This window comes from Myxine glutinosa, chromosome 12, assembly GCF_964187855.1.
Source record: "Myxine glutinosa chromosome 12, kmMyxGlut1.1, whole genome shotgun sequence".
In the NCBI taxonomy this organism is placed as follows: Eukaryota; Metazoa; Chordata; class Myxini; order Myxiniformes; family Myxinidae; genus Myxine; species Myxine glutinosa.
The window spans coordinates 2504097-2522350 of NC_136272.1; the positions used below are offsets into that span (position 1 = coordinate 2504097).

Below are 18254 nucleotides of genomic sequence, written 5' to 3' on the forward strand. Positions count from 1 at the left end.
TGACGTAGGTCGAAATGGCGTAAAACGGGGTATGACTATATATATATATATATATATATATATATATATATATATATATATATATATATATATATATATATATATATATATATATATATACATATATATATTGTTGCGGATATGGGATTTGGCCTCCATCCATATCCGCTTGTAAATATTCCCCCTATTTCCCCAATACTCCCCAACTATCCCCAATCCCCCATTCCCTAGTCCCATTGTCTGTAAACAACACTCTGTAGAACCGACCTTCCCCTATTTCCCCCATTAAATGTCGCACCCAGGTTCACCGCATCTCACGTAGACAACTATAGGACATCTTGCTAGTTATTCTTAGTCTATGTCAGTTAAGGACTCGTTTCCATTAATTCTGACTCTTCGTTGCACCAGAATGCGATTGTATGGCACCATTAGTAAGTTTAGGACCTCCCAATACCTCCCCGCATCTCTTCCTCATGGAACGACAACACCAACAACAACAACAGCGGCGGCGGCGGCGGCGGCGCGGGGAGTGTGCGTCCTCACTCCGGCTTGGTTAGCCGCCATTGACCATGTGCTCCGACGGGGTTACCACGCAGGGGCTCACTGTCAGCTCCTCGTCAAGGGCGGAGCCCGGTAACCCCCCGCACCCAATAAGAAGCGGCGGACCGATTCCATCTGGGGCGGAGCTAACGAGCCGAGGGCGTGTCACTCCCCGCTGGGCATGCGCAGGAAGACGGAGGTGACGTCAGATGCGCCTCAGCTTGAAGAGAAACGGACGCCACCTCCAGCGCGATGATACCTACCCGCATCTCTGGACCGGACAGGGTCGATTCTGCCCCTGAGCCAAGGTGCACCTTGAGCTATCGACTGCCTGCCCTTCCTTGCCATCAATCCCTGTGTGAGTCAGTCTTGTCCCGTTTGTCTGTGGTCTGTCGGGAATAAGATAAGACTGTGTCTAAGTGCCCATCTTGCTGTGTTTTTACCTCTTGCCGTGTAATCTAACCGTTCTGCATAACCAATATTATATCCTCCTCCGGAGGTCTTGAGAACTGTACCCCTGGTGTCGTGTCATTTAAACCAGCCGTTGTGTCCTTTCCTTCATTGATTTAGCATAGCGCGATTCGGCCAACGTTCGAGTGTAATCGGGTAACTTGTGCGAACACGGCGGCCATTCCGCTCGGTCAAGCAACATCTAAGTCGTGTCCGTAACAATTGGTGTCGGGAAGTGGGATCGGTCCCGGAGCGCGTTTCACGCGCTCGAAATTATAACGGCGAAATTTAATTGTGTTTTACAAAAATAATAATAACCCGAATTTTGAAAGTCACGCTATGGCAGATCAAGACGGCTGGGTTCCGGTAGAGGAGAGTGAGGCAGGGTCGATCCAGGACCAAATTGAGGGACATGAGAGCGAAGCAGTGAGGGTAGCAGGGTCGCAAAATGGCGTCGTCGCGCACGAGGTTGCGGGTGCGCAAAATGGCGCCTCGCACATAGCTACGGCGGCCGCACCCGCTGCACAAGTGGGAGGGATGGCCCAAATGCAGGCCCTCATGGAGCAATTTATGGCGCAAATGCAGGCGTCCCTCAAACTGCAGAGTGAGCAATTAGGGGTAATGAGGAACCGGATGGAGGCTCAGAGTGAGCAAATGGGGGTAATGAGGGACGAAGCGAGGGGTACCGGTGAGGGATTAGACAAGAAATTAGAGGGGTTAGACAATGGGATAGAAGGGGTGAAACATGGGTTAATGGGGGTGGAAAATAGAATGGCTGCCCAGGAGAATCAGATAGAGGGAGTGAAAAAGGGGTTAGAGGGGTTAGAAAACAGTATGGAAGGCAAATTGAGGGACATGAGGGACCAAGCGGAAAGGGAAGTTAACCAAATGGGGCAGCAGATAGAGGGGGTCAGAATGGGGGTAGAAACTAAACTGGATGCTCACAGGGAGGAAATGGAGCAGATGAGGGTGGCATCTGGGCAGGAGATGCAAGTGATGGGAGAGGAGATCAGAAGAGGTGTGAGTGAGGAGGTCGGAGGAGTGCGCGAGGAGGTGAGGCACTGTAAGGAGCACATGGAGAAGGAGGTGAGAAAGGGGACTGTAAAGTTACAAGGGGGCATAGAGGACCTGACGCAGGAGGTGGAACAGCTGACGGAGGGACAAAAAGGACTAACGGAGCAGGTTCAAAGGAACACTGCGGTATTAGGAGGGTTAAAAGCGACACAGAAAGAACTAAAAGACGACTTGATAGCGACGAAGAGGGAATGTCAGATGGTACGTGAGGGACTGACAACGAGGTTGGACGAGGTGACAGAGGTAATGGAGACGAAGGACCGGCAGGTGAGGACGCACATGGAAACGGTCAAGGTAGCCTTAGAGGACGAACTTGAGGAGACGTACCGGGAAATAAAAGAGGTAAAGCAGAAATTAGAAGAAGTGGAAGAAGGGGTGAGCGAAATTAAGAAGCGACGGAGAGGGGATAAGAAAGAGATAAAAGAGGAGGTAAAAGAATTGGTCCAAAGTCTGTGTTTGGATCGTGATGATGTGCTCATTAACCGGATGAGGGATTCGCAGGTGATGGAGGAGAAGCGAAGAGGAAGAGGACCCGGTGTAAGTGGTGACCAATATGGTCGTGCGTATGATGCGCCAGGTGATTTAATGAGCTTGGGGGTCGAGATGGACCCGGGTGTTCGTGAGAGGCCGTTGGTGAAGTGTGCGACAGGTCTGGTGTGCGAAAAAGGAGGTGTGCGAGAAAGTTCGACCCTGGGGTGTGTGAGGAAAAAGTGCGTGCCAAGGAGTGAGGGTGCTGGCGAGAGTGAGTCGGTCGTAGCGCGTGTGCGAGGGAGCACATGGAAGCGCGTAGTGAGGAGTGTTACGGAGGGTGTAAAGGGAGAATGCACGCCTGTGGTGAGTGTTACAGAGGATGTAACGGGAGAGGGTGTGCGAGAAAGATGTGTGACGGACAGGTGCATGGGGAAAGAGTGCGCTGTCAAGAGTAAGGGTGAGTGCGTTGTCAAGAGTGGTGGTGAGAGTAGTGAGAGTGACAAGGAGCGTGAGTTGGTTGTGACAGGTGAGCGAGGATGTACACCTGGAATGGAAGGATGCACACCTGGAATGGTAGAGCGTGAGTGGGAATGCACGCTGGAATTGGTAGTGAGGCACGTGGTTGGGTGTGCGAGTGAGAGCACACCTGTGATTGTCACAGAGGAGGTGACCGAGGAGGGGGCGCGAAGAGGTGTGTTGGTGAGGTGTGCGACCAACGAATGTGTGCCAAAGTGTTCGGTGGTCAGGTGTGTGACCAAGGCTGGGAGTGGAATGAGTGTACCTGGGTGTGTTAGAGAAGGTACGACGAGGAGCATGGAAACGGCTGGATGTATGAGCACGAAAGGGGTAGCGTATGCTTGTAAGCATCCAGGTGAGGCATCGACGATAACCGGGTTAGAGGTTAGGTCGACCTTTAGCCGAAGCGGGCCCTCGGTGCGTGCCGGTCTTCGCGTGCCGCGAGAACCAGCGGGGATCCGAGCCACGGCGGGTTCGAAAGGACCGCCGTGCGCGATCCACGCTGGGCCTCGCTTTGAACGGCCGCGTCCGTGCTCCACTAGGCGGAGCTGGCAGCCCGATAGGAAGGGTCGTCATGGCGACCACTTTTTGTTGAGACGTGCCGGCAGGTCGAGATCGGGACATTGGATGGCTCCACGCCAAGGTGGTGCGTGGGGTCTCGGGCCGGGTAAGCCCCCGTCCCTGCCCCGAATGCGGGACGTATCCAGCCGCTGGCACCAAACAACCCGCATGCATGGCTTGGCTGTACGAAGCCGAGCAGTAGAAGTGAATTGGCGCACCGAGAGGCATTAGTGAGTAGACTGTGTGATGAGGTTAGTGTTTTGGACCGAAAATTAGAGAAAAACAAAATTTGATGATTGCCAAAGGATTGGCAGTAATGATTGGCAGATGATGGGTAGTGATTGGCAAATTTTTGATTTGTTGAAATTTGATGTGCAAAATTGGTAGTGAGCGATGGGCCCGGTGGGTAAGGGTGGCATCCCTGCCACCCTTCCCATCTGTGGGGCAAATGCGCTATAGATTATGGGGTGTATGGCAGTGAAAACTAGCCCGGGTGGGTTAGGATATTGATAGGGCCCTAGAAGATGACATTAGGTAACGTTAAGGTTAGATAGTGACTGATACCTGTAGTGGGGACGCAGGTAGATTAGTGTGGATTATAATGACGTGGGAGCGCAATAGTTTAAAGGGACGACTGGGAAGCGCAAGTTTCAGAGGGGAGTAGTTAGATGAGATGATGCTGTGTGAGAACTGGACAGGTGTGTGGAGCAGTGTATGAGTAGTGAGTGTTGTGGATCAGCGCGAATGCGCTTGGGGAGAGAAGGGTGCAGGCGGCACCAAGTATGAGAGCACAGGTGTGCAAGTACAGGTGTGTGGAGTACATGGAGTAAGTGGTACGGAGTGGTGTGCATGGTGCGAAGGTGTGGATGGGGGAAGAGTGGACCCCCTTTCACGAGTACCCGGGGCGGGTAGTGTAAGTGTTAGGTAGAGGGTATAGGTAAATTGTGGTTGGATATTGGCATCTGTGGTGCGGGTGACAGAATGGTATTTGGATGGGTGCATTAGTGTTGTGGAAATGGCTGGGCGTGTAGCCTGTTAGTGTGTGTAGTTGGTTTGGGCACTCCACCACTGTGAGGATGTCGGCCAGGTGAGGCCGCAGGTGGGCTCTGGGAGCCGGTAGAGTTGTGGATGGGGCCCGAGGATCCGGAGGACGGACCCGGGTAGCCCAGTGCCAGAGAGGGCACCGAGTGGGGAGAGCGCCAGAGGGCCTTCCCCAGGTAGATAGGTTAGGGTAAGGAGCAGGTTAGCTCGGAGGCAACTGCAGTGGTGGAGGTGTGCAGGTGGGTAGACCTGCTGGGAGAGCTACACGTCACCGCCCAGAAATTGTGCGAGGGCACCGGGAGATGAATCGGGGGAGTGAGACCCCAAATTGAGAGGCACCACAGATTGGTCAATGGGACTTGGTTTTTAGAACCCATAGTGTAAGTTGGCCAATGGATTGGCAGGGAAAGACCCCGGGTAATGTAAAGTTGTTAAAGTCATTTAGGAAATAGTTAGGATTGATGAACCTGTCGCACCATACGCAGCCACTTACCTGAGGGGATGATGATGACTCCACACCTGTGTTCTTTTGTTCTGTGTTGCAGGAAATGAGAATTGCTGTGTGGATTGGTGAGACGCATCACGACGTGGATGAGACATTGGGGTGATTCCATCTCTCCCTCCTTAGGAGGGACTGATGATGAATTGGTGATGGCAAATTTGGATGTTGAATTGGAGATGGCAAATTTTGATGAGAGTTGGAAATGGCAAATTTGATTGGTTAGGAGGGAGAGAAGACGAATTTGGTTTATGGGAGGAACGGGGAAGACAGTAGGGATGTTGTGGATTTGTAAAGTAGATGTTTATGGGTAGTGTTGTGTTTTGTGGATACAGTAAGGGGTAAGGGAGGGCAATGTAGGTTACCTGGTGGGGGGGGGGGGGGGGGCGTACGGTAGGAACGTACCTGTCTCACCTGGTTCCCATGTGCCCCCAGTGTGCATCACCTTGTATTGCGTGCACTTTTGCGCCCTTACCACCTTACTCACTTGTCTTCTTCTTTTGTCTCCCACCTCCGAGGATCTGGCTTTGGGGCAGAGAGAGAGGAGAGAGAGGTGCTGGCTCCGCAGTTGTGGGCCTGCACTTTCGCTGCTTGCTGCCTGGATCGATACACCATATGGACCGCAATTTTTGTGGCCGCCCACAATGGACCGCAGTTCTTTTGCGGGCAAGCACCACCCGTTGATGGACCTATGGGTCAACGTGGCACCTATGCCATAGAGGTGAACCACTATAGTTGGCCCCCTGACGGCCACAATTTAGAAATGGACGCGGTTGGCGCCTTTCTTTATTTTTTAAGGAAGCTAGAAGGCCAAGTGCTTCAAGAAGGCAAAACCAGCGGCAGAACATCGGCCGGCTGCGACACCACCGGTGACTATAAACACTTTATTGGTGCACCGGATGGTGCTGACTGTGTGATGGGGTGGTGCTTTTGGTGCTTGAACGGGGTGCTCTGCACATTATTAAAGGCCGTAGGGCCACAGAGCACTCGTGGGTTGGTGTATCGATGCTGGCATGCGTGCTCTCTCTATGCATAACATCTGCATGTGTTCCTCCAAAAACAGGTCCTGGATCGTAGTGTAAATATCAGTGTAGTCTTGTATAAATGATGCTCCCTACCGGCTGTATGTTTAGTTTGAGGATTCTTTCCGCGATTCGGTTATCCTGTGGGTGTGGTTCTGTGAGGAGAAGGGTGCAACGTCGCAGGGGGACATATTTACTCATTTGTGAACATCTGTAAAACTGTCGCACTCAGGGTTGAGTTAATAGTAGAGGGAACTACATCTGAGTGCCACACTAACGTAGGTAAAGATTTATCGGGTCGGGACGCCCCGAGGTAGAGAAGGATGCAATGTTGCGGATATGGGATTTGGCCTCCATCCATATCCGCTTGTAAATATTCCCCCTATTTCCCCAATACTCCCCAACTATCCCCAATCCCCCATTCCCTAGTCCCATTGTCTGTAAACAACACTCTGTAGAACCGACCTTCCCCTATTTCCCCCATTAAATGTCGCACCCAGGTTCACCGCATCTCACGTAGACAACTATAGGACATCTTGCTAGTTATTCTTAGTCTATGTCAGTTAAGGACTCGTTTCCATTAATTCTGACTCTTCGTTGCACCAGAATGTGATTGTATGGCACCATTAGTAAGTTTAGGACCTCCCAATACCTCCCCGCATCTCTTCCTCATGGAACGACAACACCAACAACAACAACAGCGGCGGCGGCGCGGGGAGTGTGCGTCCTCACTCCGGCTTGGTTAGCCGCCATTGACCATGTGCTCCGACGGGGTTACCACGCAGGGGCTCACTGTCAGCTCCTCGTCAAGGGCGGAGCCCGGTAACCCCCCGCACCCAATAAGAAGCGGCGGACCGATTCCATCTGGGGCGGAGTTAACGAGCCGAGGGCGTGTCACTCCCCGCTGGGCATGCGCAGGAAGACGGAGGTGACGTCAGATGCGCCTCAGCTTGAAGAGAAACGGACGCCACCTCCAGTGCGACGATACCTACCCGCATCTCTGGACCGGACCGGGTCGATTCTGCCCCTGAGCCAAGGTGCACCTTGAGCTATCGACTGCCTGCCCTTCCTTGCCATCAATCCCTGTGTGAGTCAGTCTTGTCCCGTTTGTCTGTGGTCTGTCGGGATTAAGATAAGACTGTGTCTAAGTGCCCATCTTGCTGTGTTTTTACCTCTTGCCGTGTAATCTAACCGTTCTGCATAACCAATATTATATCCTCCTCCGGAGGTCTTGAGAACTGTACCCCTTGTGTCGTGTCATTTAACCCAGCCGTTGTGTCCTTTCCTTCATTGATTTAGCATAGCGCGATTCGGCCAACGTTCGAGTGTAATCGGGTAACTTGTGCGAACACGGCGGCCATTCCGCTCGGTCAAGCAACATCTAAGTCGTGTCCGTAACAATATATATATATATATATATATATATATATATATATATATATATATATATATATATATATATATATATACATACATATACACTTGGCATTTAATATGGAATATTTTTTTTGTGGGGGTGAACTTACTTTTCAAGATAACTTAGAACCAAAAGTTCATTGCAATTATGTTGAAATTATTCGAGATTTTGTTAATGTGACCTTTAAAAGAAACAAAAACCACATTTGACATTTCAAAGCAAATAAATTGATCCTTGAAAGTGATGTGAACTGATATCGAACTCAATTCACGGACAGTACTGTGTTAAACTTCTGTACGTTTTCCAGAAGTATCTCTTTATTTTGCACATTAGCCAATTTTTTTTCAACAAAAACAAAAGCTAAATTATGACTGGGATTACGGACAGTAAAATTACAGTTCGGTACTTCGTGTAACCCCCACGAGCATTCAGGAGAGCACGTACACGTTGAGGCATGCTGTCCACAAGATTTGCCAAGGTTTGGACAGGAATCGCTTGCCATGCAGTGACAATAGCCTGCTGCAATTCACGCACAGAGGTCGGCTGCTGGTCCAAGTTGTCGATTTGACGCGTTAGTTCTGCCCACAAGTTCTCTATCGGATTCATATCCGGGGACATGGCAGACCACTCCATATGCTCTACACCATGGTCAGCAAGAAAGTGTTGGATCATGCGAGCACGATGAGGCCGTGCATTGTCATCTTGGAAGACAAGGTTTCCTCGAAAGGCTGCACGAGCAAATGGAAGCAATGTTTCTTCCAGAATGACCCTGTACTTGAACTGGTTCAGGTTTCCATTCAGAACAACCAGGTCAGTTTTGCCCCTTGCATGAAAAGCAGCCCAAATGGTCACCCCACCACCTCCAGCTTGGACTCTTGGCACTATACAATCTTCGTTGTGGGTTTCATGCACTTGTCTGCGCACTCGGATGCGGCCATCTTGACGATAGACCAGAAATCTAGACTCGTCACTGAAGGTCACGTGATTCCAGTGTCCTGGCTGCCATTGACGGTGCTCTCTGGCCCACTGCAATCGGCGCTGGCTGTGTTGTCTGGTCAGGCGTGGCTTTCTCAGGGGATGCCTGGCACGATAGCCTGCTTGAACCATTCATTGGTTGACTCGCCTTCTGGATACAGGCACATTTGTCAGTTGCTGCCACTCAGCCCTAAGCCGATTAGCTGACTTGGTACGGCCATTGCAGACTAACCGGTGCAGCTGGCGATCATCTCTCCTTGTGGTTCTGCGTGGACGTCCTGGCCTCGGTATTGGAGTAGGGACACCCCTCTGAGCATTTCGTTTCAGGATCTTTGACACCTGACCTTGAGTGATGCCATACTGCCGAGCAATAGCACTCTGTTTCATGCCAGAATTTTGTAAAGCCACCACTCCATGACAAACAGCATTGTCAAGTTGACGGACCATCTCCAGAAGAAGCGGCAATAACTTTTGTAGACGTGCAGTAGTTGTTTTCCACTAATACAGAACGCAACAACCCTTATATACCCGATTGTGAAGCCAATCGTCAAATGTACCTGTCCTTACATTTTGTCACGCCACCTGTGATATAATCCTGTTATTGACTTCTTGCTGCGAAAGACAATCAGTGACATGATTCTTTCAACAAAGACATCACCGAAGGGTAAAAGAAACTCACCAGATTGATATACTGAGTTCAGAAAGTAAACCTAAGTCAAGAAAAAAAAAATTCCACATTAAATGCCAAGTCCATGTCAAATGTGTGTTTGTGTGCTTCCTCCCCTTCTCTCCCCATCTTGTCGACCGCTCCCCTTTTTATATGCTTGTTTGCTTGTTTGTTTGATAAATGTTAGCTCTTTCACGAGCGTTGACTCTGTATACAAAAAAAAAAGAAAAAAAGTCTATATATATATATATATATATATATATATATATATATATATATATATTGTTATGGGTTTGAGAATTGCTGTGTTTTTTTTTATTGTAGTGTAATGAATTGTAAAAATATCACCCTCCTTCCTCCATTTGTTGTGTATAAAGGTCAAAGGTCGTGCCCGTAGTTATTCCAAATACCACACATAGCCAATCATAGATTTCCTCCTTGTTCGGTAGTTATCTCCTTATTATGTGTATTAGATTAAGGCTGTGTCTTCCATTAATTAACACTCCATTGCACCGAAGTGGAATAAGGTAGATTCCCTGCACATCCCCCCTTTCGTCAATTGCCAACTGCACTGGGCGGTTTGCTACATTCTGCCGCTGCTGTGGGGTTGTGGTTGTTTTCGCTGCAAGACTCCATTAGCCACGAGGTCATCTCGGAGCCAAAGGTGGGAGGAGTCGGCCCAGCGCCGGGAACAAGGCGTGGCCTTGCCAACGCCTCCGCTAAGGGCGGGATCGGTGAGCCCTCGCGACCAATCAGGGCCGAGGCGAGCTCACTGATGGGCGTGTCCTGGAGGCTTGATCGCCCGAGGCGATATAAAAACGCGCGCGGAAGCCTTTGCGAGGGTTGCGTCAGAGAAACGGAAGGGAGTTCAAGTCAAGTCGAGAGAAACGAGGGAAGCATTGAAAGAGAGTCCAAGGAGTCCTGAGAGCAAGCATTGAAAGAGAGTCCAAGGAGTCCTGAGAGCAAGCATTGAGAGTCCTGAGAGCAAGCAAGTGGAGTACCACGAGCAGTACCAGCAGCTTTAAACTCCACCAAGCAGCGTTGGCTCCACCAGCAGCTTTGACTCCACCAAGCAGCGTTGGCTCCACCAGGCAGCTTCGACTCGTTACCCCGTGGGAACCAGGATCGGTGGCATCGGTGGCCGTCGAGGTCCAGCCCGACGTCCCGTGCGGGATCAAGCCCGAACCATCTGCCCCAACTGAACCTTCCTCTCTCCTTCCAGTCCTTCATTCCTGCCATTCCATCCTTCTGTGTACGTGAGTTTGTTCTGTCTTTGTCTTGTCCTGGGGTATAAGTTAAGCCTGTTTAGTTAAGCTAGAGTTTCACTGTGTCCTTCTGGTCCGTCCCTCCTTCTGCATTATTTTATTATCCTTCCTTCTTCCTTGGTTTCTTTAATTGTGTAAATAGTAATAATAAATAATATTCGTATTTCAACCTTTTTTTTTTTTTTTTTTTTTTTTTGTATACTGAATCGAGGCTCGTGAAAGAGCTAACATTTATTTCACAAACAAATCAACCAGAAAAACAAAATATACAAAAAGAGGGAGCGGAAGACAAGATGGGGAGAGAAGGGGAAGCACACAACCACAACATTTGAGAGCAGGGAGAAGTGTGGGAGGGAGAGGGCTTGGGGGCAGGAGGCGTGGGAAGGGGAGGGGGGTGGGTCGGGGGGGGGGGGAGAGGTATAAAACACAAGGGGACCGAAATTAGCGGGGGTAGAAAAGATAAAGGTTTTGGATGGGGGAGGATAAGAGATGGTGGTGAACAGCTGTTTTAAAGACCTGGAGGGTGGAGTGGGATTGAAGAGAGTGAGGGAGTTTGTTCCAGAGGCGGGAGAAAAGAGGAATGAAGGAGTGAAGGTGAGCAGAAAGTCTTGATTTTGGCAGTTTAACCATAAGAGGGTTGCAGGCAGATCTTGTGCGACCTGTAGGAATATTTGGGGGACAGAGCCCAGAGAGGGCTGGGGGGGGGCAAGGCCAGAGAGGAGTCGGTAGAAGACGGAAAGACCACCAACCTGCCTGCGGTGAGTGAGTGAAAGGCCCTTGGAGTTAGCTTCATCGCGGGAGATTCCAATGATTCTGAACGCTTTGGTTTCAACAGCGTGAAGACGGGCTAGGTGTGAGGCAGGAGCACCAGACCAGAGGGGAGAGCAGTATTCCATAGAGCTGCGGATGAAAGCCTTGTATGTGGTGAGGAGCTCAGGTGTGCCAAGGAAGGACTTCGCACGACGGAGGATGCCCAGTCGGCGACTGGCTTTGGAGGCCAGATTTGAAATGTGGTTTTCCCAGGAAAGATAATGGCAAATAGTGAGACCCAAAAGCTTGAGTGACAGAACTTCTTGGAGAGGATTATTCAGAAAGTGGATGGGAGGGTTTTCCAGTCGGTCTTTTCGGAGAGACATCGTAAGAGTGTGAGATTTATCAGGATTGAAAGACATGTTCCATTTGTTTGCCCAGTCTGTGATTTTGTCCAGGTCTGCAGAGAGTGAGGAGGCTGCAGACTGCCGATCTGAGGGATGAGGAATGGAGCGACAGAGAGTAGAGTCATCAGCAAAGAGATAGAGAGGATTTTCAAGAGAGTCAGAGAGATCATTGATGAAGACCAGAAAAAGCACGGGGCCCAGAACACTGCCTTGGGGAACTCCAGCCTGAACAGGAAGAGGAGATGAGAGAAACCCATTCAGGGCCACACGTTGACGACGACTAGAGAGGAAGTCCGCCAGCCATGCGTGGAGATTTCCATGGATACCAAAGGAGGAGTTTGGTGAGCAGAGCGGGGTGCCAGACCGTGTCGAAGGCACGTGATATGTCGAGGGAGACAGCTCTAATTTCCTGTTTGGCATTGAGGACCTCCATCCATTGTTGAGACAGCAGAAGCAGCATGTCCAGAGTAGAGTGACCTGGTCTGAAACCAAATTGATGATCAGAGATCAAGCCATTGGAGAAGAGGAAAGATTTCATATCCGAAGCAATGATGGATTCCATGACTTTGCTGATAATTGGGAGAAGGCTGATTGGTCTGTAGTTGCTAGGATCTGTTTTTGCACCTTTTTTGTGCAAAGCGGTGATGTTGGCTGATTTCCAAGCAGATGGCAGTTGACCTTGAGCAAAAGAGAGGGTGAAGAGAACAGAGAGAGGGTGAGATAGAGCAGCAGAGCAGGATTTTAGGACCCGTGCGCTGATGCCGTCGGGACCAGTTGCAGAATCAGAGTCGAGGGTTGACAGAAACTTTTCCACCTTGTCAGGAGGAAAGGACACGGAGTCCAGGAGCAGCAGGGTACGACTGGGTATGGTGGGTACAGAGAGGGATGGGTTTGGGACACAAGATTTAGAGGCAAACACAGAGTTGAGGCATTCAGCTTTTTCACGTGCGGAGTCAGCTGTGTAACCGTTTGAGGTAAGGGAGGGGATGGAGGGGGAACAAACACCAGAAACGGCTTTGACCAGACGCCACCAGGATTTGGAAGAGGGAGACAGATAAGAGAGTTCGGTCTTGAGAACGGAGAGATATTGTTTCCTGGCTCTCCTGAGGGTGGACACACACTTGTTTCGGGCTTTGTGAAAGGAAATGAGATTTCCTTCCGTTGGATTTGCTTTCCAGGAGACGAAAGCAAGTTGTTTCTGGGCAACAGCCTCACCACAAGATTCCGTGTACCATGGACGGGAGGAAGGGTATGACAACTGAAGACGAGATGGGATAAATCTGTGCATGAGAGAGAGCAATTTACTTTGGAAGAATTCCCAGGATGAGTTGATGTCAGAGGTGGTAGAGATGGGAGACCAGTCTAGATGATTGATGGCTGCTTGAAGACCGTGCCAGTTGGCCTGAGTGAAATGCCAGACTCGTCGACGCTAAGCAGGCTCCCTGAGGATGGTCAGAGAGATGTCCACTTTAACAAGGACATGATCAGATGATCCGATTGGAGCAGAAGAAGAGCAGCAGACATTTTCAGGGAAGTTAGTCATAACCAAGTCCAGAAGAGAAGAGAACCTTAACACCATTTAGATCACTTGCACCCTTCAGACCGATTAGACAGTTTGGACCCTTGACCATTTAGAGCTTTACTCCACTTGGATCTTTTTGGATTACAAATAAATAATATCACCAATATTACAAATAAGTTACAAATAAATAATATCACAAATAAATTACAAATAAATAATATCACCAATATTATAAATAAATTACAAATAAATAATATCATCAACATTACAAACAAGAAGACGTCATGCAGAGCACGATACTTACAAAATCCACCACCCACCCCACCCACCCCAAAAGGATTCCATTGATCCATCAAATTGTCCATTTCATTCAGATTAAAAATGACGATCTTGATCAAAGCTCAGGTTAATAGGATGAAAAGTTTTTGGTTTTTTTGTATACAGAATCGAGGCTCGTGAAAGAGCTAACATTTATCACACAAACAAATAAAACAGACAAACAAAATGTATAAAAAGAGGGAGCGGTAGGCAAGATGGGGAGAGAAGGGGAAGCACACAAACACAACATTTGAGAGCAGGGACATCGGGAGATGTGTGGAAGGGAGAGGGCTTGGGGGGAGGAGGCGTGGGAAGGGGGGGGGGGGGGGTGGGAGAATATAAAACACAAGGACACCAAGGACTTCCAGGACAGAAGTTGGTATTTCATAAAAGTGGATTTGGGGTGAAATTAGCAGGGGTAGAAAAGATCAAGGTTTTGGATGGGGGAAGATAAGATTTTTCATTTGTGATTATTTTTCAGATGAAAAATGATTTTAGAAGTTTGACCTTGAGTTGGCCTTTGACCTTTTGACCTCAAATAGTTGGTTTCCCAATTCAGTGAGGCAATGCACAAATGCTGTTCTATTTTGAAGTCAATCGGATGAAAATTGATGGGTTTTCAGATAAAAATGGATGATTTTGGAAGTTTGACCTTGTGTTGACCTTTGACCGTTTGACCTCAAAAATAGTATGTTTCCCAATTTAGTGACTCGATATGCAAATGCTGTTCAATTTTCAAGTCAATCGGTTGAGAATTGACAGTTTTTTGGATGGAAATTGATGACTTAAAATTTGATCTTGAGTTGACCTTTGACCCCAAAAATAGTTCATTTCCCAATTTATTGACTCGATATACAAATGCTATTCAATTTTCAAGTCAATCGGATTTAAAATGGCGATTTTAGAAATTTGACCTCCAGATGACCTTTGACCTCAAAATCAATAGGCTTCTCAATTGGGATGACGTAGACAACTTGGTGAAGTTTCGTGACGATTGGTTTGGAATTGTGACCTGTAGGCCGGTGAAAAAAAAGACAGAACCACAAATGCAACCGACCAATATACTTGAAAATGTTCGATTTTGCCAGTAATAAAATGGGTGGTGAGTTTCACGTATCGGGGTTTCACCTCGACGTCACTTCAATCAGCCTCGGCCCAATAAACACAACTGAACTTATTCAGTCAAAGCAGATGATGTCCTTCAGCCTTTCGTCTCAGAACCCTCTTCAGACTGCATCCCCCTCACCCCCCCTGCCCCTTTATCTGTTTTTGTGGGATGTCGTAGATCGTTCATATAGATAGCATATAGTGTGAACAAACAACCGTAATTGTCTCATCAGTTCTTACATTTTGCCTCGACCTATTGTGCTTCATTCCCTCTGGAATTGTTTTCCGTTACGCAGGGCACGCCATGGAGGCCGGTTGGTTCCTGCTCCTCCGGGCTGCACAACGAGGAGACTCCGCGATGATCCACAAGACGATGTCGAGCTTCGTGCTGGGTCCACTGGAGAGCGGATGGGACGAGAAATATGGGGGCTTGTTCTATTTCCTGGACGTCGATGGCCACAGCCCTACGCAGGTTTGGGAAAGACCGAGTGACAAAGTGTGTAGGAAACAGAAGAGGAAATAAGACACAAAGATAATTTTACGAGTTCCCTTATTAAGGATGTCGATGCAGGAGGAGGCCATCGGGCCCATTAACGGCAGTCGCTGGATTACCAACCGATGGTTGTTTGTTCGTGTTCTATCCTTTCCAAATGCTGAGCGTCGGGCAAGGAAGAACACGGACAATTTTAAAAGTCTTTGGTACGACTCGTCCGGGCTTCGCACTCCCAGACTCGGAGCAGATTTTGTAACCATTACACCACTCCCAGACTCGGAGATAAACGTTTTTTCTGCCATCCTTGTATCTCATTCATAAGATACTAGTACTCCATTTACGGTATATCTTGTATCTATATATAGACGCAAGTTGAACAGTTGTCCGAACGGGGTAAACGTCGTAACCACAGCACGTATAATGCAGAAAGATCTTGATCTGCTGAATGAGCTCTTGGGTCCAGACATTGCATGCGGAGATCTAACAATATCGATATTCACGCGATAATTTGGTTTGCACACAGGTGGTGTATAGGCTGAGTCGCTGGTTCGCACACCTACCAGAAACAAAAATAATACTGTGCAACCACAAACTATTCAATCGATTCCGTCGAACGTGTAATTTCCTTTTCGTCGATTTACTTTATGGAGAAATCTCAGCAGCCCCTTAATAGTTGGTCATTATTATGCGGACTTGAAGTTGGGGTTGAGTTTAAGAAATTTGGACCTGAAGACTCGTGTCTGGTAGTGGGCTTGTGGACTTATGTTTTGTTTTGCCTCATTCTTCTCCGGACACCCTTGTCTTTCCAAATATCCACGCATATCCGTAGCACCGACGCAGGAAACCTGTCTCACAACTATGTAAACCCAACTCACGTTCCCTGTTAGTGAGTGAACAATCTCAATAGGCCAAAACAAAATGGTGCCTTAAGAACCCAGCGATGTGAGTGGGCTGACCAAGATGGTGGGGCACTTTTTTTTTTTTTTTGGAGCACCTTGTTGATCATCTTCAGGAAGGGTGTTTAAACAAACCCAAACACCAAGTTTTCATTGGTGCACTCCCTTGGAGTTCCCTTTGTATGCATGCAATATTTGGGGGTCGCTAAGTTTCATGGTTTTGGAGTTGTGGAGGAGACACACACACACACACACACACACACAGCCTTTTATTGTTATTATAGATTGTGCTATTTCTTTTTTGCCATTCCTTTGTATATAATAACCTCTTTCCTCTGCTTACTTCTGCACCAAAGGTGGACAGAGGTTATGTTTTCATCCCCGTCTGTTTGTCTGTGACCAGTATATCTCAAAAGGTTGTGGACGGATTTGGTGGAGAGTTTGGGTGTGACAAAGACCAATATGCTTGATTTTGGTGAAAATCTGTTTTATGAGAATTTTTAAAAATGCAAGTTATTTTGCACCATTTAGAGATGGAGCCAAAAATGATGTCACACGATATCTCAAAGTTGTGGACGAGTTGGTTAGGTGACAAGAACAAGCCAATTCGATTGTAGTTCAGGTTGATGATCCAGATCCAGATCCAGATCCGGTCTGTCTGTGGCATACAAAATGTAAACTGTTCATCCTAGCGGAGTTATGCTCTCTGCCGAGTGCCGTTCTAGTTTAGTATGTAAATCCATGTATCCACATTGGTTAGACCCCAGTCATACCAGTGTGCACGTCTTCTCTCCTTAATAATGAAGTAATGTGCGAGGTGGCATCTGTTGTACATCTCTCCTTTCCTATTCCATCTCCAGGCGCTGCATGACATCATTGCCGGGTGCCGAAGGGGGCCCGGCGATGACGCGCGCTGAAAGGGAGTACTCGGTTTTCACTCCGGTTTCTTGTTTTCTTGGTTGTCCGGGCGATATCTCGGCCATCCTTTGAGCGAGGAAGCTGAAATTTGGGCACAATAGTGAGTACGTGCTTTGGCAAAAACGGTATTTCGGCAATGCCACGCTGGAGGATATTTATTTATTTGGCATGGGGGGGGGGAGGCAGTGTACTTTGAATGTATCTGTACTTGTTGTTATTGGTCGTTAACTCTGATATGAATAAGAAGTATAGTTGCTTTTTACTTTCCTTTACCCATTTTCCCATGTGTTCATTACACCCCAGCTGGAGTGGTGCATGAAGTTATGGTGGCCACATTGTGAAGCACTGGTCGCCCTGCTCACGGCCTACATGCACGAGCGGAAACCAGAGCTGCTCGATAGGTTTTTCATGGTTTTTGATTACACCATGAGCCATGTGGGTCCCTTTCCCTGCCTCACCTTTGCCTTTTTTCTTCACTTGTGCTTCCTTGATATCGGGATAAAATAATTCTTATATTTTGGCATTAAGCTGAATTTTTAGTCTGTTGGATATTTTAACATGTCACAGATCGTTTGAGGAAATATGGCACACGTGGTTAAATCATTATTATTGTTGTTTTTGTTATTATCAACATTTTGTGCCAGAGTTGTTTTTTCTTTGCTTTTTAAAAACTTTATTTTATCACAATGTAGGGCTGCCGGATGGCCTAGGGGTACACACACTCACCTCGAAGCTCTCGCCTGAGTGCACCTGCTATATACTGTCATCCCGATGTTTCACAGGAAGTGATTCACCGTGTGTGCCCTCCTCCGGATGGACACGAAACAGGCGTCACGTCTGCCGGCATTAGTTGGTGGACGTTAGAGATCTCGGTGTCCTTTGTGAAGAGTACCCAAGCTATCGTCGGCACCATGAACAAATTACAAATTCCTCCCATAACCAGCAGAGGGTACTGCATCAGCGGCAACACCTGCTCCCTCAGCCAGCGTAAAATCTTTACACCTGAAAAATTGTGCTGCTTCTCTATTAAAGCATGTCTTTAGGCTGCACATGGAAGTGAGCCATCACCTCAGAATTCTCTGCAGAGCTGACTCCTCCAACTTGTAAAGATGCAGAAGACCATCTGGACAGCCTTGGAATATTTCTTCCCACTTGTGGTCGACTGCTGCTACTTCCTGTCTTGCCTCTCCTTAAAAGTCATGCCTTCTGAGCTCCTCCATATCATTACATGTGGCTGAATCCCTGTCTGCAGGTTTGTGGTGTTGCAGTCTTTATCCTCTACTCTGGTCTTGCTCCTCCTGCCCTCACATCTCTCTATCTCTCTCTCTCTGTCTCTCTCTCTGTC

At 48.2% G+C, this 18254-nt stretch overlaps 1 protein-coding gene across 3 annotated transcripts in view; it reads left to right on the forward strand.

The window, feature by feature from the left end:
• Nucleotides 1–18254, forward strand: part of RENBP (renin binding protein) — a 91839-nt gene that overhangs the window by 68808 nt on the left and 4777 nt on the right. For all 3 annotated transcript variants that reach the window (XM_068133406.2, XM_068133408.2, XM_068133407.2), the window contains 2 exons: nucleotides 14899–15074; nucleotides 17213–17344. In XM_068133406.2, coding sequence (XP_067989507.2) covers nucleotides 14899–15074; nucleotides 17213–17344 — 308 coding nt within the window. The remainder of the gene's footprint in view (nucleotides 1–14898; nucleotides 15075–17212; nucleotides 17345–18254) is intronic.